Consider the following 27,603-nt stretch of genomic DNA (forward strand, 5'->3'; position numbering starts at 1 on the left):
ATGTAAGATCTGTCATAATAAGAATCAACTGCTGTGGTAAATCAGAAGTACAGAAATAATAAATAATTCCGAATAACAACATCTTATAATAGAAAATCCACTGCACGTACAATTTTGGGAACTATGCTAAACAAGCATTCCTGAATGGGGTTTGTCTAAAGAGCAGATTAGACTGATTTGTAAATAGCCTCTTCAAAATATCAGTCTAGGAATCTTGGGCTATGCTTACATTATTGCATCATTGGTATGTGAACAAAGCCTTCCAATGTGCTTCACAGGTCCAGTTTCTTAGCTAGGCAAATCTTTTATTTACATCCTTGTTTTTATTGTTCATTGGCTTTATAAACATCCCCTTTAACAGAAAATGCAACAGTGGGCCTAAGTTGTGCCATTCTGCGCTAATCCACCACATTAGTAAGTTTGTTGGGGAACCATATTTAAAAGGGAATAAAATCTTCCAGGAAAGGTAGAGTAGCTTGTGTATAACAATTATGAACTCTGAACTAAGTATATAAAATAATTAAATTTGAAGGTAATGGAGAGGAACCAAGTGCAGGCAGGAACTGAAAAACAATTAAATTTGATAAAAGAAAAAGCACTGCATAAGAGTCACACTTATGCAACTTTAAAACTGAGGTCCTTTTCCAATTCCTACAGTGCTAGGTGGCTAGAACTCAAATAGAAAACCATAGTTTTACTTATTTGAGAAGTCAGAGCATAGAGTATGGGATTATTAGAACAGCTGGAAAGTGGAAACATCCCTGTTAAGACAGTCACCTAGGAAAGACCTCCAAAATCTGTGCATAAATTCTGACCAAATCACTGACTAAACCTTAAACTAAAAAGGCATATGAGAGACACCAGGCAACCTATTGAAAAACAGCAGCTACCAGGCTAAATGAATGACCAAGATTATAGATGCTGCACTGGGCAGGGAAGACAGACTCAGGAGTGTGAGTCTCATCAAGTTAACTGCTGCAACTAAAATTAACCCCCTTTACAGGAAGATAAGAGAATCCAGAGTCTCTAAAACATATTAATAATGTCACAATATTATTACACTATCAAAAATGTTATAATATCTAGTATATAGTAAAAAGAAAAATGGATTAATTTACCCAAGGAAAGGTAGTTGATAGACTCAGATAACTGATGTTGGGCAAGGACTACAGAAGCCTTTATATCTATACTCAGAAACAAAAGAAAAGATGCCCATGATGAGTGCACAGTATATTACAGCAAAAGTGAAAGTATAAAAATATCTAAAAGAACTAAAATTTAAATTATAGAACTAGAAATTAAAATATATTAAATACAAAATTTGCTGAAAGGGCTTAACAGCATACTAGAAACTGTAAAGGGGCCACTCAACTTGGATATTCAATGGAAATTACCCAATGTAAAAGAAAGAAAAATATTTTAAACATTTAAAACATTCCCCAGTGATCTTAGGGAAATGCTAAGTTGTGTAATACACATAGAGTTGAAGTTTCAGAGGAGAGAGAGAGTAGTGCAAAAAAAATTTTTTAAGAAATAATGTCCAAAAGTTTCCAAAATTTGTGGAAAACCCAACTAGTTCAGCAAGTAAATACAAAAGAAAGTGCACTTAGGCATTTTAAAATCAAACTGTTGAAAACCAAAGATAGAAAGAAAATTTATGCAGTTAGAGAAAGACAACACATTACATACAGGGGAACAATAATATGAATACATTAACTCCTTAATAATATGAATACATTAACTCCTTAATGTAATAATGGATGTCAAAAGACAATAAGATAACATCTTTAAAATCCTGAAAGAAAAAAAAAACCTGTCAAACAATAATTAGATATCCAGCAAGAATACTCTTCAAGAATGAAGGTGGAAAAAAGTCATTTTCAAGTGAATAAAAATGAAGAGAATTTATCACCAGCAAATTTGCTCTGTAAAAATATGTTAAAGATAGCTCTTTTTAGGCTAAAGGGAAAAGACATGAGATAGATACTGAATATATAAAAAAAGTAGTAGAAATGTTAAATATGTGGATATTAATTTCTTTAAAAGACAGATAGCCACTGTCTCTTCTCCCTAAATTTAGTCTTAAAGCCTAAAGCCATCCGTTGGAGCAGAGCAAGGGAGGGGCACATGCAGAGGAGTAATCTAGGGATGTCGGAGCCTGCGATGAGAAGGGCAACCTGAGAGGAAGAGAAAAATTCATACTGTCAGGGGCACTGATCAAATAAGTATAAGTAAGTGCATATATTTAAGATGATGAAGGCCAGTTTTCTCACTAAGAAGGAAGTCAGAACTGCTAAGGAAGAACAGTATAATGAACTGAGTGGTATTATATTGAAATTGAAGGTATAGGTGTGAACTCAAATATTTCAATGTCTAATTATAGAAATATAGATATAAATGTGTATGTATGTAATATACATATACATTGTATAAATATATAGGTACATACACATATGTGTGTAGGTATATGTGTGTATGTATACAAAATATATGTGTGTATATATAATGTGCCTAATGAAAACATTCTTATGTGTATACTTACTAGTTAAACCACCTTTAGTCTTTCCTGGTTGTTATGTGTTTACGTGTTGATAGGTAGCACCTGGAGGAAATGACATATGCTTTTAATCCCAGGTGAGTAATCTTGCTCTTTTTGAAAACTAAAGATAATTACACTCTTACTATTTTCATTTATTTTGGTCTTTAACCTTCTTTTATTTAATTTTACTGAAAACTAGTACATTTTTATGGTATTTATTTTAGGTAGCACAAAAGAATACATTCTCTAAATACACTATTATCAATAAACGCTTCAAAGATTTTTAAAAATATTTTATTTATTTTTAGAGAGGGGAAGGAAGGGAGAAAGAGAGGGAGAGAAACATAGATGTGTGGTTGCCTCTCAAGCGCCCCCTACTGGGTACCTGGACCACAACCCAGGCATGTGTCCTAACTGGGAATCAAATTGGTGATCCTTTGGTTCACCACAGGCCAGGGCTCAATCCACTGAGCCACACCAGCCAGGGTACTTCAAAGATTTGAATTGGCAGTATTTTCCATCTCGCTCTCTCTTTCTCTTGCTTTCACTCTCTGTCTTCATAATTAATAGTCAAGTACATAGATGTAGAGGCCATCAAAGTTAGAATACTCAAACTGATTTTATTGAAATACTGTATCAAATATAGCAGCTAGAAGGCTAAATGAATGACCAAGATATAGATGCTGCATAGAGCAGGGAAGACAGACTTGGGAGTATGGGTCTAGTCAAGTTACCTGCTAAAACTAAAATTAACCCCATTAGAGGGGGATAATGGACTACAGAGTCTTTAAAACTGAATTAAATTAATAGGCACAGCATCCCTAAGTAGCAATATGTAAGAGGTCAATTTGAATTTTGTTGATAGCCTGCCTTTAGGTCATGTCTTCTTAAACAGAATCTACCTTGAACCAGTCCAGTAGATACAAACCAATGGGAGCAGGTGGCTGATATGCTGAATTCTACTAAATTCATTTGTTAAATTGTTAATGGGATGAGTTCTATCTGCTGACAGAACAAGAGAGAGCATACTGAGATAGTAAGTCAGCACACAGGAAAGGGAATCTAGAACCTTACCATCCACAGGCTTGAGCTCGGCTGGTGTCTGCTCGTCCTGCCCTCCCATGCTGTTCTCTTTAATGCTTTCTATTTCCCGGCAGAAATCCTCCATGGAGGCGCTGTCTACGGAGGCTTGTGAGTTGGAGCGGCTGAATGCAGGAGAATGTAGGGATTCATTGGAGAGCATCCTGTTAATTCTTTGGCAGCGAGGGATGGATTTTCTGAGGAAAGAATAATATCTGTGAATAAAAATCAGTGTTTTCTATGGCATAAATTGCATAATTCAATTTAGGTTTAAAGCCGTGGAGAAATGGAGTTAGTGTGGTAGAGAGAGATTTGAAGGAACAATCTCCGTTCAGTAGTGCCCCTCCCCCTTTTTTTTACTCTATATAATTCATAATGCCTCTGTGGTCATTTAAGACTTACAACAGAAGTACTCTTATACTTTTCATATACTTATAAAGTAGGAAGTTATTTGTATTAGTCAAAACATGTATAGCATGTCTCTGTAAAGTATCTAAGATGACGATAGAGAAGGGTGTAAGAAGTTGGCTGCTCACATCCATTAGGATTGCCCCCCACCCAAAACAAAAGAAAAGGAAACAACAATGTTGATGAGAATGTGGAGAAGCGAATCCTGGTTCACTGTTGGGAGGAATGTAAAATGGTTCAGCTGTTGTAAACAAGATCTCAAAGAGATTTTTATATGTTCGTATTCATAGAAGCATTACTCACAAAAGCTACAAGGTAGAAACAACACAAATATCTGTTAATGAATGAACAGGTAAACAAAATATGGGACATAATACATACAATAAAATATTATTCAGCCTTGAAAAGGAAAGAAACCCTGATATTTGCTACAACATGGATGAAACTTAAAGATTTATGCTACGTGAAATAAACCAGGCACAATAAAAAGAGACTGTATGATTCTACTTATATGAGGTGCCTAGAGTAGTCAAACTCACAGAGACAGAAAGTAGAATGACAGATTCCAGGGGCTTGAGAGAAGAGGGAATGGGTATTTTAATGTGAACCGAGGCTTATTTTCTTAAGGTGAAATGAGTTCTGGAGCTGGATGGTGGAGATGGTTGTACAACAATGTGAATGTACTTAATACTTAATATAGGCTTGATGCTTAATACACATTTAAAATGGCTAAGAGGGCCCTGAATGGAGTAGTTCAGTGTGTTGGGCATTGTCCCACAAAACGAAAGGTCACCAGTTCGAATCCTGGTCAGGGCACATGCCTGGGTTGCAGGCCTGGTCCCTGACCTATGTTTCTCTCAAACATTGATGTCTCCCTCTCTTTCTCCCTTCCTTCTCTTTTCTCTAAAAATAAATCAATGAAATCTTTAAAAAATAAAAAAACATTGAAGTAGCTTTTTAAAAAATGATTAAGAGGGTAAATTTTATCTTATGTGTATTTTGCTAGAATTTTTTAAATTGGAAAAAAATTGGCTTTTGAGATAATGAGATAGTGAGAAAAAATAATCCATAACCTTCAATGGAAAACCCTATATTAGGATGGGGAAGTGGGCATCAACCTGGAGCACAGAGACCCATGGTCAGTTCAGGGACAACTGGATCACCACCAAGGCTGGGAACCAATCACCGAGAAGGGCAGGGTAGGCTCCGGTTATCACTCGCCAACTGGACAACCATCTATCTAGGAGACAGATGCCGAGAATGGAGCAGCTTCCTGGGGCACATTCCTCACGGGGCTGCTGCAAGGACTAAATGAATTAGCACATGTAAAGCATTTAGAACATAATAACGTTTAATGATTTAGTTTAAAAAACAAGAGACATCATAAGGTAGATATGTCAAAATGTTGGAATTCTGAGAGATTTTGTGGTTTATGTATTTTTATGTAAGGTATACATGTGTTAACTAACCTTATTGTGGCAATCATGTGACAATACATGTGCATCAAATCATCAGGTTGTACACCTTAAACCTACACAATGCTGTTAATTATATCTCAATAAAGCTAGAAAAAAAATTAAATATTTGACTTCCATGATCTATGATTGACAAATATTACACTTCCTAAAAGCAGAATTTTTTTAACTGAACACGGTAGTCCCCAATAACAAAAAATAATTAACTTCATGTAGAAAATCTTTTGTTCTTGTACTTACATGTTTTTAGATTTATTTTCCTATTTGGTATGAGTATGCAACTCCTTTCAAAGCATCTCTGAGTTTACCCTGCTCTCCTTGGGTTTAGGTGGAATTGAACTAAAAGAATGAGACTGCCTCTTACCCAATGTGTGGTCTGAGCTGTTTCACCGCCCCTCCACCAAAAAACACTCAGACAGAAAGAGGTAATGGCACAGAAACGTCCAACTGCGGGCATTATGACTGAGAACAGTTAACTTTCGATATGTGGAACTGCAGTAGTCATGTCTTATATTTAGCATGTCTGATAGCACACATAAAGCACACTGATATTCATGAAAGTACAAAAAGGGAAGGAGATAAGAAAAAAGTCTCTTTCCTCATACTGCCCATACCCCTAGGAATCCTAGGTTTCTAAACCACCTTTAGTAAAACTTTCTGGAATTTTATCATTTACCAGAAAGTTTTACTTTCTGGTTCCAGACTGAGAGTAATTCTAGATTTGAACATTAACTAGAGCAAGATAGTCAATTTATTTTTAAAAACCACAGTGTTTCAGCCCTGGCTTCTGTGGCTTAGTGGATTGAGCACCAGCCTGCAAATCAAAAGGTCATAAATTTGATTCTCAGTAAGGGCACATGCCTGGGTTGCAGGCCAGGTCCCCAGATGGGGTTGGGGGGCGCACGAGAAGTAACCAATGCCTGTTTCTTTCCCTCCCTCTCTCTCTCTTCTCCTCTCTCTAAAAATAAATAAAATCTTTTTTAAAAAGCAAAGCATTTCAGGAAAATATGAAACACCTTTTTTATGTTTATAAGTTGTGCTGTGTGATAAAAATAATTTTAAGTTGCTTTGTTTGATAATTAGGTAATAAGAGTTTTTGACTCAATTCTTTATAGTTTGACAAGACACATTCTGGTGGGTGAAATATAGATTAAATCAACACAGGTAACAAGACAGTTATTGCTTTCTTTATTAGTTTTAGGCCTTAAGCGTTTTCCCTCTTGCAACAAGACTAATACTGAAAACTACTAACAAATTCCTAGAGTTCTAGAATATACACATACCTACTTCTTATAAATTTAACCAATCACCACTGCTCATACCGCTGACTGCCCTCTGTGTACCATATTCAGAAAAGGTTACAGATGCCCCAAACATCCTCTACTTCTGGATTTTTTAGGTTTATTTCTTTAAAAACATTAATATACTTAATTTGAATAAATACACAGTTTTAACCATATACATAAAAGTAGTTTTTAAAAATTTTTATACAGTATATTAATAAGTGTAAAAGGTTAAGTAACATACTGTTGCATAAAGCAGAAATTCTCCTCCTATCTGTACCACATCAACACTGCTGTATAAGCTGATTTCTCTCCCCCACTCAAAACCATGTCATAGACATCTTTTCCAGCCAATATAAATATATCATCTTAATAGCTGCATAGAGTAGCATAATTTGTCTTGGAAATTAAGCAAAATGCAGATATACCCAAGCACTGAAAATGTTCGAAGAAGTGGTAAATTTGGGACACAATAAGTGAATCTTAGAAGATGAAAAGCAGATGTAGTTAGGGCTAATAATGATGATCTGAGTTACAGGACACAGTGCGGCGCTCATGCGGAGGGTATACTGATGAACCTCAGGGAACAGATCATCATACAACTGCTGAGGGCAGGGGGTCAGAAGGGAAACACAGATCATGAGCATCTGACTAACACCCTGGTTTCATCTGAGACAATCCGCCAGAAGAATGCTGTAATTGCAATGATCCACTATTCATTTTTGGCCAAAGTGGACAGACAGCATTTCTGGGACAGGCACATTTGGAAGAGTCCTCACAGTTTTAGTTAGATATCTAAATATTTCCCCCCTCATCACGGGGTGGAGCTGGGAGACCATGACCTTCCATTCTTAAAGCATCACATAATTGCGATCCTCAGGCTCATCCAACACTTTGATGAGCCTTAATCTGTAGCTGCATACCTCACCATATTAGGATAAATAAGAGCTTAAGCTTCATCAGCTGTTTGTATTTTTTTTTATTTCAAAACAAGACCAGGAAAACATTACATGAAAAACAGAATGCAATTGTATTACATAGCAACTTAGGGAGGGAAAACACTTTGGGGTTAGGTTTAACATTAGATTTAAAGTTCATGGTAATTACCATAAATTCAAAGTGACATTTTAAAAAACATTGTATTATTGTATTTTCCTTGATCATTTTTTAAGGAATAACTTGTATTATATTTTAATGATTATTAGAGACCTATAATTTATTATTGTCTACTTTGAATTAGTGTGTTACAATTTCACAACAATGTAAATATCTTACAAGAGTATAATCTCTTTCCTCTTTATATTATTATCATAATGTTGCTTCTTCACATGTCTACATTCCACAATAGTTATCATTGCTATTTCTTTAAAAAAGTTAACAATCTTTTCAGAAAGTAAGTAAATAGTTTTTATCCATCTTTGTGCTCTTTATTCCTTCCTGCACGTTAAGTATATCCACAACAGGTCATTTCCCCTCAGCTTTGAGAACTTCCTATAGCATTTCTCTTCTCTTTCCTTGCCATTTCTAGTACTATGGATCTGCTGGCAACAAACTCTGTCAGGTTTCTTTCAGAATATGTCTTTAATTCATTTTCAGGGGGGTATTTTTGTTGTGGTTGTTGTTCACTGGACATACTAATTTAGACTGACAGTTTTTTGTTTGCTTTTTAAAATCCTTTTAAAGATGTCATTGCACTGTCTTGTGGACTATTGACAGTAATAAGAAGAGAATTAAAATTCATATTGATGTTCTCCTAAATATAATGCATTTTTTTTAGCTGCTTGTGAAACATTTTTGCTGTCAGCTGTTTAAGTAGGATGTGCCTAGATTGTGGATTTCTGGGTATTTATTCTGCTTTAGGTTTACTGAGCGTCTAGAATCTGTCATCGATTTTGGTTTATTCTTATCTTTTTCTCTTGAAATATTACTTGCATCCCATTCTCTCTCCTCTCCCTCTGGGACCACAGAAACATGACTGTGGGGCCACTGGCGCCATCCCAAACATCCCTCACAACCCGCTTTGCCTCCCCCTCATTCTCTGTGCTTCTGTTTGGAGATTTTCCATTGCCCTGTCTCCCACGTCTTCCTTTCTTCCATGTGTCCAGTCTGCTGTTAAGTCCATCCAATGACTGCTTCAATTCTGATTTTGTGTTTTCATATCAAGAATGTCCAATCAGTTCTTTTTAGAGATTCTATTTCTATGTTGACATTATTCATGTTTATAGATTTTTCTCTATTTTCTTCAACATTTATTATTACTTGAAAGTTATTGTTTTTTAATGTCAACATCTGTGTCATCAATGTGTCTGCTAATAGTGAAATATAGTCAATTAATTGTTCATGGGTCACATTTTTCATTTACAAATCTCCTAACTTTTTGTTGTATGGCAGACATTGATTTTAAAAGAACTCTAGACTACTAGAGTAAATAATAATTTCCTCCAGGAGGGCAAGCCCTTTCCTTTGTCTGACAGTTCAAGTGAGGCACAGATCAGTTCAGTCCAACATGGAATTGAGCTGGTCTGGGCTGGGTTGCAATTTTGTAAAGTGTAGGTCATCTAAATGTTTCAAATGTTTCAAGGGAGAGATCTGTCCCATCTGTATTATAGGTCCCTCCCTCTAGAAGGACTGTGAGATAAATATCATGGTACTACTGAAATCTCTCTCTGCTTTACAGCTCATCCCCAGCCTCCTGTGTTGCTGTGCTCTAAGCAAAAATATCAAGGAGAAAACTCAGGTGTGGAGAACTAGTTCTGTATTTGGCACTTCTTCAAATTCCAATGTGCTTAGACTGTGCAGGCCGCCATTAACAGCTCCACTGGTGCCTCCTCACCACTGCAGAGTCCCTCTACCCATTCAGGTGTGATCTTCTGCCCAGCAGTGCACATACTCAGGGAGAGATTCATTCCCATGGAGGGAAATGACTTCTGCCTAGGTGTTCTGCTCACCTAGGAAGTACTCTTCCCTCATTGGAATTTAGCTCCTTTACACTTCTCTGGTCCACAATTCTCCATTAAAGTTTTTTTTAAACATGCATGATTTTAACATTTGTTCTTTTTTTTCTCTAGTTATTACAGCAGGAAAGATAGCCTGCCACAACCTATTTATGACCTAGCTAGAAGTGGGACTCCCAAAGAACACTGTACACATTTTGTTTATACTCCCGAGAAACACTGTAAAAATGGATATTTTTAACATTGTATTTGCTTACACACTACTTGCTCTGTCTAACCACAAGTTCAAGTGTTCTGAATATTTTCCAAAGAATATTTGTAAAATATTTGTAATACTTCTTGCTAAGAAATAGTTACTCTGTGGGCCTTTACTATCTCTTATTTTATAGAGAATTTCACATATAACAAGTTTATATCACACACATTATATCATTTGTTATTTACATTAACACCATGAAGTAGTCAAAGCAAGTATTATACATCTCATTATATTAAAACAATGAAAGAAACAGTTGCCCAGACTAAAGTGGGGACGCATAACTTCCCATTGCAACTACCACAAAATGCAAAGTCTTTTCTAGGATTTCGCAGCCCAGCATGCTCTGTCCTGGAACTTCTTCTCCAGTCTTACCTTATATCACTCTCTCTGGCATTAGAAATAGGCATGCTAACCTTTTCAGTTTCCAAAAAGACAAGCTCTTTCTTCTGTTAGGACATTTTCTCTTGTTGTTTTTTATTCTGCCTGAAACGCCCTCCTGAAATTTCCATGGCAAGATGCTTCTCACCACTCAGCTCCTGGCCTAAATGTCACCTCCTCAGGGTCACTTTCCCAGCCACGCCAGCATGGTGTTCCTCCAGTAATCCACAATCTTGGCTTTCTGCCTTTCCTTCAACAATATGCAATTAATTCATTCACTTATGTCAATTTTTTGGAACTATTTTCCCCATCAGAATATAGAGGAGCCATGTCTGTCTTATTTACACAGTATCTGGCAAATAATAGAAACTCAGTTATATTTGCTGAATCAATGACTAGCGTGGACCACAAGAAAGAAGATGAATACTAAGAAGGTCTCCAGGAAGCTAATGGAGCTCGAGTTTTAAAAACAGAGCCTAGCAGTCATTTCCACACAGGCAACCTCTCATGCAAACTGCACTTTGCACTTTGGGGAGAAGCCTGCACTGAACTACCTGCCTCTGCACTGAGCTGCCTGCCTGTACCAAGTTCCTGTCATCTGGGCCAGCCCTTACAAAGGAGTTCCTGGAACTTTATTCCTCAGGCTTCCCCTGTTCCATCAGAGCTGAGCAACTACATCCCCATCAACTTCTTTGCCAACCAATCAGAGCAGCTCCATTCTAACCAATCAGGACAGTGCCTTTTAGACCAATCAAACTATAAGGATTTGAAGTCCTCATTTCCATGAAGACAGACCAATAAGGGATAGGGACACTGATTTCTGTCTATATAAGTCAGCTCCCCTGTGGCTCAGAGAGTGCACTTTCCTTTTCCACCAAAGACTTTATAGGCTTCATTTCCCTGGCTGGGCTGAAACACCAAAGACCAAACACCAAAGATGCCCTGCTGCAGCAGGGCAGGCAGGTACAGGGCAGAGCAGGCAGTGAAGAGCACAGCAGAGCTGTCTAGCAAGAGAGGGGCCTGGCCTCAGGGTCGGCCTGCCCCAGGGCTGCCTTGCCCCAGGCCTGGTAACAGCAGTGGTGTTTTCACAGCCCTGCTTTATCACAATTGAGCTGTTCCATAGCCTTGTTGTTTTCACAGCCATACACGGTTCAATTGAGCTGTTTGAACTGAATAAAGTTTCCTTCTTCACCACAACTCATAATGGGCATTCCTGCTGGTGTTGAATCGATGCCAATGACTTTCAGTTGATACGAGTGACAGAGGAGCCAGGATATGAATTCAAGCCTTTTCCACATTGATGCAATGCCCTCCCCACAGTAGTTTTTCTTAATTTTAAAAGTCCCCTGACATATTTGTATATCTGCTTATAGCTACCAACATCTTTATATCAGAGAAGGAATATAATATAGGGATTTAAAGGAAAATCTATGAAGCCAGCTGGCCTGGGCTTAAATGTAGATCTAAGGCTTTAAACAAGCTGCTGAAACTCTGTGCCTCCATTTCCTTATTTATAAAATATTTACCAAACCGAAGGGGTTCCCTGCTTGGGGTGTTCTATTCAAGAATGAGACCTTGTTGTTGCAAGGTAGTTTTATTTACTTGAAGCCAGTAAAGAAGATATATTCAAAGCTCTGTCTCCTCAAAGGGAGGCAGAGCCACTGCTTATATACACTATTTAGTTAATTACATACTGATTTCTTCTTTGCGTTTGACTACACTTCACTTGGTTCAGTATCTGTCAAGCTCATCCTCTTGACATCTGTATCTACAAAATACTGCGCTACATTTTAACATTTAGCAAGAATAGCATTTAGCGATAACATTTAGAACTGATCAGACCTTGAGACCCTTGTCCTATCTAACAGAAATATTAATCATATCTATTTCAGAGTTGTTAGAAGGACTGAGTTAATAAATATATATGTAAAAATACATGGCACATAGTTAAGCCCATGTTTTAAGTGATAACTATAATTTGACTAATTTGCTAGTATGTTTATAGCTAGATTTAGGATCAGACTACAGCAGGTTCTAGAATACTACCAGGGGACTAAAACATCACTAGAACTGTAATGAGATAAATAAAACTAGATCAATCAGAACTCCTCTTGACCCAACGCCATTTTCAAGGCTTGTTTCCCCAACTCCCTTAGGCTGAATATAGATATAGGACACAAATTTAGCCAAAGTCACACAAGGAATATTCCCCTTTATGGTTTCAATAAAATTATCCCCCCCCCATATAGGTACTATTCCCTTCTCCCTTATTAAAATGTGGACAAAATGACTGATGCTTCAGCAGCCATCTTGTAACCATGAGAAAAAAGCCAAGAAAAATTATAGTAATTATTTCTTATAGTAATCAGTAATTATTTCTGAGTCTCAGAAATAATGTGAAATGCTACCTATCTCTGGACTTTGAGAAATCTGAGAATAACAAACACTCACTTCTGAAAACTAATTTTTATTGTTACTTGCAACCAAACTCATTCTTAACTGATATAATTGGAAAAAATACTTTAATAGGTCATTTGGAGTAGTGTGAGATAAGACATCCTCTTCAACCCACTGAAAGGAATATTCAATTAAGAATAAGCAGTCAATAACCTGCTTCCTAAAGAAGGTGAGTTCTAATATAATGATTTTCAGTTTTATAAACTGCCAAATTATGAGCCTCATCCCATGTCTTGGTCTGATCCAGATCCCTATACTACAGAGTTAAACTTCATGACTGAAGACATTCCTGCCACACACAGGAATTATATTCACATTGCTCTCCAGTCCAACATATTTCAAGAGTTTTATGAAGAATATGCATAAAATCAAAGATTTCTTCTTCCCCTTCTGAAAGAAGAGAAGGACTTCATTCTTTATTGTCAGTGTCTTTGAGTGATGTTGATGCCAGCACAGTGTGGTCATCTGAAGGAATGGTCTTGGGGACTGACCACAGTGGGACTTTACAGCAGGGCTCTTGCAAGACAATTACTTGCTCTCTGGGAAAGGCCCCAGGCACAGTCCCAGTAATGCCGCTGTTTGCCCTCTTTGCTTCCTCAGGAGGCCATTCAGATAAAGTAAAAGGACATTCCCTTGTTTTTATGTTCTGGCTTCTCAGTAATCTTGGATTCTAACATGCATATAAACAAGCTCAAGTTGGATGTCTTGCAAAAAACACTTGAAAGGCACTGGTGATAAAAGGAAGCTATAGTTTCAGAGTAATAGAAGCCAGAACAGAGAAGAGGTTCCCACTTTCTTTCTCAGGCTCCCTGACTCTGTCTTTCAATATCATTCTGGCGTCCTCTCACTTTCATCCTGCCATCCCAGTTTTATGTTCCTTTCCTGGCCTGCCTCTCCCTCTTAAGGGACAAGGAGAAGGCTGATGAAGCTATTCCATCACAAGGTAAACAGGTGTGCCTGAACCTCCCCCTGTTGGCAGAAAGGGATACAGAAAATGTGTTTGTAGATTAGGGGGAGGCGTACAACAGGAAACAAACCTCAGTCACTCAACAAGGAATATTCTAAATCATCTTGAAAGCTGGAATTTTTTTTAACTAACTGAAGTTCACATCAGCAATGAAAGTCTTATGCATCTATCTATCACCTTTGTGCTAGAAATAAGGAAAGTTGCAATGGAGAAAAGAACAACTTTAAACCATTATACACCTAACCCCAGTGATTTACACACAAGGATTTACAAGGAGGCTCAAATGGGGCAACAAGCCCTTTTGTAAAACAGAATGACAGACCTTTTCCTGGGGGTGGGGGGAGGGCAGCATGTTTTTCTGTACTTCTAGCTATGAAAGTAAAGCACATCCACATGCTCGACTCAAAGTAATCTATGCTATGTTCTGTCTACCAATCTACCAAAGAAAAGGTGATTAAATAGAATCATTATTTATATAGTAACTACATAATTAATATACATATACACACATATATTTAACAAAATCAAAATACAACCTGTTTCTTAAAATCTCCCTACCTTGGCTGAAGGGAGTGGGAAATGGAGAGTGAATAGCAATGGGTATGGAGCTTCTTTTTGGAGATGAATAGGTTCTGGAGTTAGTGATGATGGTATTGCAACTTCTTGAATATACTAAAAACTATGGAACTGTATACTTTAAGAGGGTGAACTTTATATCATGTGAATTATATCTCAATAAAAATATCAAATCAGAAAAATTACCTTTAATTTTTTAAAAAGATTTTGAAAATTAAAAGTGCTTTGATACTGACAACACCAAAGAGTGGTAAGGATGCACAGCAAGAGGAGTTCTCCGTCTTTGCTGGTGGGAATGCAGAATGGCACAGCTACTTGGGAAGACAGCTTGGTGGGTTCACACAAAATGAATACCCTTACCATACAACTCAACAATCACTCTCTTTGGTATCTACCCAAGGATTTGAAAACTTAGGTCCATGTAAAAAACCTGCACACAATGTTTAAAGCAACTTTATTTATAATTGTTATGACTTGGAAGCAACTAAGATGTTCTTCAGTAGGTGAATGGATAAACTATGGTATGTCCTGACAATGTAATGTTATTCAGAGCTAAAAAGAAATGAGCTAACAATCCATGACAAGACATGAGGAAAACTTGAACACATATTAGTAAGTGAAAGAAGCCAATCTAAAAAGGTTGCATACTGTATGGTTCCAACCACATGACTTTCTGGGAAAGGTAAAACTATGGGGACAGTAAAACATCCATGGCTGCCAGGGGCTGGGAGGAGTGGCAGTAGGGATGAGGGAGGGGTGAGGGAGGGGTGAGCAGGTGGAGAACAGAAGGATTTGAGGGCAGTAAAACTGTTAGCATAGGTAGCTACTTTGTATTATTAAGGGAAGGAAGCAAAGGGAATCAGACATTAAGCCTTATTAAACTAGAGAGCCGAATCACATATTAAGCCTATTTTACTGGGCTGTTGAATGGGACATTACACCTGCTTCACTAGGAAGATGCAGCATTCACAGGCTCCCCAGGAGACCGCCACATCCTCTGCCCTAGGGACTTAGTCCCTGAGCAGGCAGGAAGAATCTTCTAGGGAAACTGCATGCCTGATACTGGGACGATCTGGGGAAAAAGAGGGGGAATTCCTCTGCTAGGCACATGCACAGTAGCAACAAAGATGGCAACAGGGGAAGTAAGCTTATGCACAATAGAAACCAGATGACACAGCAAAACTTTGAGGCATTTGCCATAGGAGTCAAAATGGTGACACAAATTTGCAAAAAGAGGTATGGGCTTAGACAGATGGAAAGGTTCTTTCATGAGTAGTTAGTGGCTGCTCTGAGCAAAAATAACAGTCAAAGATGGGAAATGGTCTAAACTATTCAACTAATAATATTTGAAACAAGTGACAGGCTAAAACAAAACGTTTGCTTTGCTGGCAAAGGAAATCACGAAGTGTGAACCTCTTATGTTCTGTCTGTTTTAAAACTAATATGCAGTTCATGACCTTGATGTTCTCAGTCAAGCCTACATGACTCATTATATTATCCTCAAAGATAAAGTTGAAATTATGAGTGGAATACTAGTTTGGTGATACCTAATCATTGCTCAGAGGCTCATATTTTTATTCAATTAGGAGATGCCCGGGAAAGAATCTACAAAACAGAATGTAAGAAAAAAGCAGCTTTCTTTTACTTTTTAATAGAATAGAATTCTACCTTAATCCGTTTAGAGACACAGGTTACTATAAGAGTCTTGGTGATCTGTATGTTTTATGCTTCTGAAATTACTTTTCTCCATTTAATAAAAAATGTTTAAATACTGTTTTTATGCAAAAAGTTATATATTTTCTCTATATTTTAGTACCAAACTGCAGTGTGTGTGTGTGCGTGTATATATATATATTTTATTATGTGATTTAGAGGTGCCTGCTGTGGCTGGTATTGCTATGCATGACCTTCAAAGAGTTTAACCAGATGATTTCTCCATTCAGAGGGCCGGCCTTGGTTTTCCAGCTCTCTGTCTGCCTCTCTGGTGCTGTGATGGTTTGTTGGAATGCAACCGTGTAACTAACCTCTGTTTCCTCAGGTGGCCTCTCCTGTAAAACGGAACTCCTCAAACATATTCTGTTGCATTTATTGTTATTATTACTCAGTTATTAATGTTCAGCCATAAAATGTGAAAACTCTATTCCATTGCTTTCTTGTACTGTTTGTTATTGAAATGTCTTTCTTTCTGTTGCTCCTCTTCAGTTCCAAAAATTGAGTAATAGGACAGAATCACAAACAAGATCAAAGGGATCATCAGGCAGTCTCTCTGCCTGGTGTCTCATATGGTCATCTGCACGTACAGGACCTTAAAGAGCTCTGTGGTCTGGACTGACAGATTTTCCCCTAAGCCGGACTGGCCTTCTTCCTCATGGGGTCCTAGCATCAGCTCAGCTTTAAAGTATTTGGTATCAAATCCAAAGTAAAATATAAACTCCATTTATTAAATTCTGGCAGGAGTGAGTTAGACATTTGAGTAAATATTTATCAACATCACTTGACTTCTCTTCTTAAACAATGTAATTTTCCATACTCAGGCTCACTCCATAATGGTTTTAGTTCTACAGGGTGAATCTGAGTAACATCTTGTGTTCCGCCGTTTGTTTTTATTTGCTAACCTTAAGATGGCCGCTTCCCAATTTCCATACAAACAACTTTAAATTGTAAAGCCATAACTAGGGTTTCCAATGAAACAGGGTCCTAGAATTGAAGAGCAGAGAGGGAATTTGAGAAATGCCCAAACAAATCACTATGTTTTACAGATAAGAAAAGTGAAGCTCAGAGATGTCAAGTAACTCATCAAAGATTACACCATTAATTAGTAAGAACTAGAACTACAAATTTGGTTTCCTGATGCCTAATCCCATAATCTTTCCCCCTGATCACCAGGCTTCTGATTCATTTATACTTTATATAGTTTAATCACTCACCAAAAAAATAATATAGATTCAAACTTTCACATTAGAGATTATTCTTTTCCCTTATTATACTTCTGAAAAGGACATGATGACATATATTATCAAGTGAATAATATTTTTATTATGAAATATTCTAGGAATTATGTCCTTACTCAAAGTTTTTATTAAATAACAAAGAGAGTCCTGGCTGGTGTAGCTCAGTGGATTGAGTGTGGGCTGCGAACCAAAGGGTCACCAGTTTGATTCCTAGTCAGGGCACATGCCTGGGTTGCAGGCCAGGTCCCCAGTGGGGCCCATGGGAGAGGCAACTACACACTGGTGTTTCTCTCTCTTTCTCTCTCCCTCCCCCTCTCTCTAAATAAATAAATAAAGTCTTTAAAAATAACAAAGAAAGCTATATACTGAAGTGTCTCATAAGATAAAGATTTTTTTAAAAGTTCTCTAAGAATCCGAAATAATAAAATTGGTGAGTGTAGCAGACCAAATACACTGGCTACTGTAAGTTGTATATAACATATATACAGCTATCACATGTTAAAAGAAACAACTGATATGTATCTGACCTAAAAGGACTATATTAGCACTATTAAACATAAATCACATTTTCATTTATCCATTGATTAGCATTTTAGAATATATTAGTTTCTTGAAATACTATCAATAATTTATGTCTTCTATTTCAAAACCATTCAAGGAAGTAGAAACTAAGACTTCTTTTTACTCAGCTTTCTTCTGTGGCAGGTAGAGACACTGCCTGAATATCATAGCCAATTTAAAATAATAAATTCTAAATTCATATTTTTGTTAATGCTTGCTGTTAATAACAGCAATACAACTGAAGAAATTTTAAATTAATTCTCTACCTCACCCTTTACAATGTATTCAAAACACTGTTCATCATCAGATAAATTCCTCGTGCAAAATGTAAGAGCCAGCAGTCAGAAGCTCTTCACACTCTAAAATGCCCTAAGAAAAAATGTCAGAATTAGGGTCCTCCCAGTCCTTCTCACAGGATGATAAGGCAAAGTACAGACTAGTAATGTGAATGCCCATGATAAACATGAACTTTGAGAAGACAAGAGGTCTAAGTTCCATCTAAAAGAATCAAATAAGCAATTTGATACTGCCTGACACCTCACATAATAGGAGCCCATGTTGCTAGTATATCTGAAGGTCCACCAGAGTTTGGATAAATGACTTGAGTAGTTCAGTATCTAATCCCTGACCAGTAGACAGGCAACTATAACTCTGACCAATAGTTTATGACATGGGAATGGAGAATGACTTATTTTCTATCACCTCAGGTGAAGCTTTTTCTTTCTAAAAAGAGTAACCCAAACAGAAACTTTTCCCTCTTCAAACACTTCCCATCCACTTATTTGCCATTAGTATTATCTTTCTTTTTCACTAGGATCCCACTGGCTGGGATTAATTATGATATCAGTAAATCCTTGAATAGACTCTGATGAGGGCAAATTTGTTGAGCTTTCATCCATTGTTTTTTGTTTGTTTGTTTGTTTGTTTAATACCGTGGATTTGAAAAAGAAGATACCTCCTAACGAGGACTCCTGGTGGCTAACTGGGCATAAGTAAATACACACATAGCTACATACATACATACCTACATACATATACACATACACATAAACAGAGCCGGGCAGCCTCTTCACAGCGGCCTCTCGTGCAAACCGCACTTCAGGGAGAAGCCTGCACTAAGCAGCCTGCTCCTGCACTGAACTGCCTTCCTGCACTGTGCCACTGCAGTCTGAGTCTGCCCTTAATAAAAGAGTTTCTGGAATCCTATTTCTACCAATAGAACTAAGGCTTTCCCCATCCAATCAGAACTGTGCAGCAATATCTTCAGAAGCATCTTCACCAACCAATCAGAACAGCTCCATCTGACCAATCAGGGCTGTGTCTTTTGGATCAAACTTCAAGGACTTGGAGTCTTCACTGGGACCCGAGATAGGGACTTCTGTCTGTGTAAGTCAGCTACTCTGGCTCTGGGAACACAGTTTTCCTTTCCATTCAAGACAGAAAATGGTGTTTCCCAGGATGGAGTTGAAACACCAAAGATGAAATAGTGAAGATGAAACAGAAAGATGTCTTGCTGGTGCAGAGTGGAGCAGACTGGCACAGGGCAAAGTAGAGTGGACTGAATCAAAGCAGATGGAGCAGAGCTGAGCAGAACTAAGTAGAGTGAGTAGAGCTGTCTCACCAGAGATGGGCCTATTCTTAGAGCTGCCTCACCACCAAGCTGTTCCACAGCTGTGCTGTATCAATCACAATTCAGTGTTTACACTGAATAGTTTCCCTCTTTACCACATTCCAGACTGGGGATTCTTGTTGGTGCTCAATTGACACCAACGATCAGACAATACAAATAATGCAAAGGAGTTAGGTGTCACATTTCATTGTATTTCATTTATTTAAAAAGAAGTTGACACTTAAATTTTAGACTTTTTAAAATTTTGATAAAAAGGCAAGAGTGTTTCCATTTTTGCTTTTATTTCCCATGCAAAGCTTCTTCTTTAAAGCAAAAATTACCCAGATTCTACTTAACAGAATATCTGTATCTCAGCAGAGTTGTAAAATAAAATTCTACTGGGGCCCCTGCTAACCAATATACATAGTACCTCTGTATGAGTTCAACAACGGCTATCCTTTCTGGAAAAATATGGTTTGGCTAATAGAGCAAGGTTAAATCTCCACTTAATGCCTTGGCATTTCTATTCAATAAATAACCTGTACAACTATATTCATTGATCCTGAATTCTACTAAATGAGTCAGAGTTTTCCAGTTATTTCTATTATAAATTCTTTTAGGAAAATGCCAATCTCTAGCCAAACTTCTGAAATCACATATTTAACAAGAAATAATTTTCTTAAATGTTTGGTAAATATGGATTCATAGCAATTCATTAATAAAAAAGTAATAATTATGGGAAGGTTGTGAATATTAGTTTGTGAATATTAGTTACTCAAGTTCTGACAACTTGAGTAACCTTGTGAGGAATATGCTCTTTCACAAAAGAACTATTAGTTTTATTATCCTCAATAGAAAAAAAGAAAAATAAACACTTTGCATTTCTCAAAAGAAGCTATAAAAATACATTGTGATGGGAAAAAATAGATTTGTAGTGTTAAAAACTCTAGAATAATAAGGGAAAGCTTCCTGAGTTTTCCATACACCTCTGCACTTCTGATCACCATAAACATGAATAGGTAAACTCTGTTGCACTAGGAAGTATAGTTGCATATGTGCAACAGACACATATTAAGGGACCTCTATATGGCAACCCCTTTGAAATGTCTACTGAATGAACTGAACAGGCTTTGCAAAAGAATGGAAGATAGGTTCATCCCACTTTTGAGAAGTGAATGCATGATCATCAGCAAATTGAACGTTGGTTCAAAGATTGTTCTTTCCCCCTCCCTCCTTCAAGTATTTTCGTCTTTCTAATATGCCAAATTAGTTATTAATAATATTCAGAAATTTTTATTTTAAGATGATTTTTTCATCAATCCAATAAATGTTCATTAAACTAATATAGTACTAAGTTTTGGAGAAAATTGGCCAAAGGTGACCCTAGTTGCAGCAGCAAGAAGATCCAGGATCCAGGGATACCCTTTGAATGGGCAGAAAATGTGGATGCTCTTACAGTCCCATAGGACTGGTACTTTCTTTTGTATTTGACTGAGTTGATGAGTTTTCCTTCTCAAAACTCTATTTTATTTTGTTGAAGATTTCTTAGAGAACTTCACAGAAACTTGAATTCAGAAGCTTTTGAGAGGTCTGAGTACAAGTGTTTTTATAAGCACCACCTCCGTGCCTACCCTAATTCTAGTGCCACTTTTTGTGAGTCCCACTGAAAAACAAATCTGTCTCCTAGCAAAAGATTACTCTCTCCTGATTCTCATTAAACCTCGCTGACCAGGGCTTCTTTGTCTATGCTCTAAATCCTCTTTACCCATCAATCTTTACATATTGCTATCTCTCTCTAGACTCTACTTTTAGTACACAGTTCTTTATAGTCTACATATCTACCTGCATAGATTCCTCCAAAAAGCTCTTCTTGTCAGAATTTAGCTGTAACCTATGTGCTGGTGCCTCCCCAGACCTTAACTTTATTCTCAACTACTCCCTTAGACTCATCTAACAGCCCGGGACAGCACTATCTGGACGAGACTTCAAGACAATGCCATGCAGTTCCTCAATTACACATCCTACAGGTTAAAAGCTGGGTGCCTTTGCTCATGTTTTCCCTATGCTTGGAATCTTCCCTCCCACTCTTGACTTAATTTGAGACCCATTTTATGCAGCCTCTCCTGAGAAAAGAAACTCCTCAAACCTATTCTGCTGCATTCCTCACAATGTGGGCTGCTGGACTTCTGAGCACACTTCTGTTAGTGCACTTACTGCTATCTCCATGAAAAACATACAAAAGTAATTTGTGTGTGAATGAAGACACAGGCCATCACACCCAAATACTTCTACTGAGCTCCAACTTTCTCAATAATTGGCCAAAATTTTGGCTTGGTAGCAGAAAAGAAAAAAATAGACTTATGAAATGTACCTACAACTAAGAATTTTAATCTGAGGGGGATTTAGAGGTGAAAGTGAAGTAGAAAATGTGTGCAAAAAGAATAATAGATTTCTGAAGAAACTTACTGACTACAATATGATGATAATAATAATGAATAATTTAACAAATATTTACTGAGTACCTACTGGTCATGGGTATGAGGTTAAAGGTGGCAGACACTGTTGTAGGTACAGTAGATACAATTATAAACAAAAAGATCTAGCTCTCATTGAGCTTTCATTCTAATAAAGTCAAAAGGAACCAAAAAGCAAATACTGTATATGTTAATGCATGCAGATGTATAATAATGAAAATTTCACAAGTGATCTTCCATTGCCAACCATAAGAGCAACAGGGTTCAAAATTACCCTCCTGCTGTAAAGAACTAGGAAACTGGACAAATAAAGAAAACAACTGTTTTAAATTTGACAGTCGTCAGTGGGAGACTGTGATACCACAGAGAAAGGAAACAAATGAGGTGAGTCTTCCAATGGACATGGCTATCTATTTGGAGGCAATTTCAAGAATAAAGCACAGAGAAAGAGATCATGAACAGATCGTGAACCCATCCTCACTGAAGTGAAGGAACAGGTATCAAAGCTCAGGGGGCAGCGTCAGCTAGACTTTGCTGGCCAGAGTACCAGAAAGACAGGATCTACAAAGCAAAATTGCTCCAGGAATCAGCATGCTCCTTAATTCTTTGGCTGAACACCTACCTATCAAGGCTGCATAAGGTGAACATTCACACAAAAGAGTAAAAAATCAATCCTAGGAATATCACCCAAGTGCTATAATCCAAAAAATTTCCAGCTGAGGAATACTTCATGGTTCTGTGGATTGAGTGCAGGCCTGCAAACCAAGGGGTCACCAGTTTGATTCCTGGTCTAGGGCACACAGCTGGGTTGTAGGCCAGGTCCCCAGTGAAGGGGTGCATGAGGTACAAACACACATTGATGTTTCTCTCCCTCTCTTTCTCCTTCCCTTCCTCTCTCTAAAAATAAATAAATAAAATCTTTAAAAAATTTCTAGTATTCACAAGGGCCAGGAATGTGTGTTTGTACAGTAGTGTGTATATGAAAAACATATCAGGTGTACTTCTGCTTTCAACCATGACAGAGTAACACATAATACCAGTGAAAGAGATGTGGTAGAATACACAGAGCATACATAGACTGAGAAATCTCACACCTTACTACTAAGGCTAAATTTACACAAGCTAGAGTGTACTCTAGAATGCACCCACTCCCTAAAAACCCACAAATACCTGTCTGCCAAAATAAATTTATATACTCTTTTTAAAAATACAATAATAAAAAACTAAAATCTACTGATCCACAACCTAAAATGTACAAGTTCAAGAATTCAATGAACATTACTAAATATGTGAAGGAAAAAAAGTGACTCATAACCAGAGAAAATCAGTTAGTAGAATGACACAAAAATGATGGAATTAGCAAAAAATTAATGTTAAAACCGCTATAATAAAAATACTCAAAATGCACAGGGACTTTACATAAAACATAAACATAAAAGAAAAAGAAATATAGGATAAAAATATAAAGTTTCTATACATAAAAATGCAGTATGTAAAATGAGACATTCACTGGGTAGAATTAATAACAGATTTGGCACTGGAGAAAAAAACAGCAGTAAAAACGGCACAATGTGAAACACACAGAGAAAAGAGAGTGAAAAATAATAAAAAAGAACCAATAAGAGGATGTCGGACTGTCTAATGTGTCAACTTTCAACCAAGATAAAGAAACAGGAACCAGATTTACCTCTCACCCCAAATAAAGAAGAAAAAACCAAATGAAATGTATTAATTCTCAAGATACTAAATGTCAGGAAATTAAAAACAGTGATCCTTGACAGACAGAAAGCAAACTGAGTCCTACAACAGCTCTAGCTTAAGACCTAGAGGGAGCTTCCAGAGCCATGGCACAGGGACAGGGAACCTAGCTGAGCCTGACTGCAGCAGATGGAGCTGGAACTCAAGGATGTCATGGAGCTCACAGAGAAAACTAACAGAAGTAAGTTCTACAAAGGGGCACAACTGCAGAGATACTCAGTGGGTCCTCAAGCCTTCAGCTTAGTACTAGTCAGCAAACTCATTCATGGGAATTACTCTAAGCCAGGAGGAAACTACTGGAAGGATTAAAGAAAAGTATACCCAGTAATCACAGAAGGTCAGAAATAGTTAGTGCTCCCACTAGCCAGAGTGAAAAACCTCATGATTTACAGATAGAACCTTGGATAGAACACTCAAGTGTGTTATCTGACAGTAGGGGAAACTTTTCCTCAGGCTAAATGGTATTCCACTCCTATCCAACGAATCTTAAAAGCAAGACACTATAGGGTAAACTCTAAAGTTTTCAAGTCCCTGGGGTGGGGATGGGGCAGAAGTATTTATAGACATATAAAAATATTCAGCACCAACAAAATAAAATTCACAACATTAATTCTGATCAAAGATTACCAGGCAAGAAAAGAAGCAGGAGAGTACGTCCTGTATTGAGGAGACAACTCAATCAATACAAACAGACGTAGAAATGACATAAATGATAGAATTAAAAAGGACATTAAGACAGTTATTACAACTTTATTTTGTATGTTCAAGTAGCTAGAGGAAAAATTGACATCCATATCAAGTAAATGTATGGAAGATTTAAAAAAGACCCAAATAGAATATCCAAATTTGACGAAATCTCCTCTGAAGCCACAGATTCAAGGAGCTCAATGAACTCAAAGTATAAGAAACACATAGAAAACTATACTGTGGCACATCATAATCTAATTGTTTAAAAACTGATAAAGAAAAAATAGCTTAAAATCATTCAAATATATTATGAACAGAGAAACTTTTAAAAAATGATTATCAGAAAATTTCATATCAGAAACAATGCAATCCAAAAAAACAACAAAGAAACATCTTTTAAACACTTAAAGAAACAACTATCAACCCAGAATTATATATAAAGTGGAAATGACTTTCAGAAATGAAAGGGAAATAAGGTTCCTTCAGAGATAAAAAAGGTAAGATTCATCAACAGCAGAAGTTTTCTATAAAAAAATGCTAAAGGAAAGCCTTCAAGCAAAAGAAAACTGATGCCAGGCAGAAATACAGATCCACATAATGGAACGAAGAGCACAGGAAATGGTAAACACAGGAGTAAATATATAACATTTTTACTTATTACTTAAATCCCCTGAAAGACATTGATTATTTAAAACAAAAATAATATAGTGTTATTTCATAGATATTAATATTAATCTATAATACATTAAGTAACAATATATATTAATACATGGTAGACTGTGATAAGTTACAGATTGTAATATGTATCTTGAAGTAATCATTAAAATAACAAAACAAAGAAAAAAGTTCATATGAACCTGATAGATACAGTTATTGATCAAATTCCTTAAAAAATAAATAAATAAATAAAACACAACAAAGAGCTGTTAAATAAAAAGTACTCAATTTGTCCAAAATAAACTCCCCCCAAAAGAGAAGGGGATAAAGAACAATTACAAAGACATATAAAAATAGATTTACATCCAACTATAACCTATTAGAGTGTAAATAGTTTAAACTTTCCAATTAAAAAACAGATTGTCCCATTAGATTAAAAACCAAGACAAAAAAAAACCCCACTGTTGACAAGAAGTCTACGTTAAATGTAACAACACAAATAGCTTAACAATAAAAGCAGAGGGAAAAACACCATGCAAAAAAAAATTAATGAAAGCTGAGTGGCTATATTAATATTAGGAAAAGTTGATTATAGAGTGAAAATTATTACCAGAGATTAATCAAATCATTTTATGGTAGTAAAAAGATCAAAAAGGAATAATCTTAAACCTTTATGCATCTAATAACAGAGCTTTTAAAAACAAAGCAAGAACCAATAGAACCTCAAAGAAAATAGACAAAAATCACAGTTATAGTAAGAAATTTCAAAACTTTTTTCCAACAATTTATATATAGAACAAGCAGACAGTAAATCCGTAAGTATAGGAGATAAATTCCTTGACATTTACAGAATGCTCTAATCACCAGTAGCAGAATTCATATTATTTTCAAGTGTACACATAACACTACCCGTAGTTAATATTTGGTCCAGAAATAACTGTCAATAAATTCTAAAGAATTCAAGTCACAAAAACACGTTCTTTGACTACAACTGAATAGAATGAAAAATTTATAGCTAAATATGGGTGGAAGATACTGGAAAGTTTTTTAACTAAATAGCATACTTATTACAAATAACCAATGGGTCAAAAGAGAAAGCAAGATGCAATTATAAAGTATAAATGCATAAACACAGCATGACAAAAGCTGTGGGATACAGCTAAAGCAGTACTTGGTGGGAAAATTAATAGCACTAAACACCTACATTTAAAAAAAGACAAAGGCTTTTTAGCCAATGACTTCAGATTCCTCCTTAAGAAATTAGATAAAAAAGCAAATTAAACCTAAAACAAGCAGAAAATAGAAAATAAAAAAATACCAGCCCTGACTCCTGTCACTCGGTTGGGCATCATCCCATCCCACAAAATGAAAGGTCACCATTTCCATCCCTGATCAGGGCACGTGCCTGGGTTGCAGGTTTGGCCCCTGGTCCGGATGTGCATGAGGAGCAACAAATCAATGTTTCTCTATCACATCAATGTTTCTCTTCCCCCTCTTTCTCCTTCCCTACCCTTCCCTCTAAAAATAAATAAAAATAAAAAATATATTAGAACTAAAACAATAAAGTAGAAGACAGAAAAATAATACAGCAAATCAGTGAAACCAAATGCTTGTCCAATAAAATTAATAAACCTCTATCCACACAGATTAGGGGGAAAAGATAAACAATACAAATTAGCAATACCAAGAATGAAATGTTCTATCACTATACATTTTACAGATATTAGAATACAATGTAGCAATATTATAAACTTTATGCTAACAAGGGCAACAATTTAGGTGTAAAGAACAAATTCCTTATAAGTTAAAATCTACCAAAGCTCACTAAGAAGAAATACATAACCTGAGTAGTCCTATATCTATAAAAGAAATTGAATTTGCAGTTAAACACCTTCCCACAAAGAATACTTCAAATGCAGGTAGCTTCACCAAACATCTAGAAGAAATAATACCAATTCCACACAAACTTTTCCAGAAAATTAAAGAGATGGAAACATTTACTAATTCCTTATAAGAGGCCAGCATTATCCAAATACGAGAATGAGGTAGATACCATAAGAAAAGAAAATCAGCACCAATGCCCTCAACATATGTAGGTGCAAACATTCTTAACGACTTTTAGCCAAATTCATAAATGCATAAAAAGGATAATACATCCTAACCAGTGACTTTGTCCTAAGACAGCACAGATGATTTAACATTTAAAAATTGTTCATTTAATTCATCATATTTAGTCATCATCACTTAAGTCACATATTAACAGTAAAAAATAGAAAACACATGATTGTCACAATAGATGCGGGAACAGTTATTTGACAAAGTCCAGCATCCATTCCTGGGGCGGGGCAGGAAATCCTCTTAGCAAATTAAGATAGGAGAATTGCCTGCAAAGGGCATCTGAGAAAAAACAACAACAATAAGAAAAACAGCTAATAAAACATATTTAATGATTAAAGAATCAATGTTTCTCCCTAAAATCAAGAACAACACCTGGATAACTGCTCTCACCACTTCTATTTAGTCTTGTACT

General features: G+C 36.5%; 1 protein-coding gene across 2 annotated transcripts in view; it reads right to left on the minus strand.

Annotated features, from left to right (window-relative positions):
* The window catches only part of ARHGAP28 (Rho GTPase activating protein 28), a 217,992-nt gene that overhangs the window by 91,305 nt on the left and 99,084 nt on the right, over positions 1-27,603 (minus strand). For both annotated transcript variants that reach the window (XM_045850289.1, XM_045850288.1), the window contains exon 2: positions 3,614-3,816. In XM_045850289.1, the coding sequence (XP_045706245.1) occupies positions 3,614-3,816 (203 nt within the window). The remainder of the gene's footprint in view (positions 1-3,613; positions 3,817-27,603) is intronic.

Source organism: Phyllostomus hastatus, unplaced genomic scaffold, assembly GCF_019186645.2.
Source record: "Phyllostomus hastatus isolate PE091 unplaced genomic scaffold, TTU_PhHast_1.1 phas_contig_80, whole genome shotgun sequence".
In the NCBI taxonomy this organism is placed as follows: domain Eukaryota; kingdom Metazoa; phylum Chordata; class Mammalia; order Chiroptera; family Phyllostomidae; genus Phyllostomus; species Phyllostomus hastatus.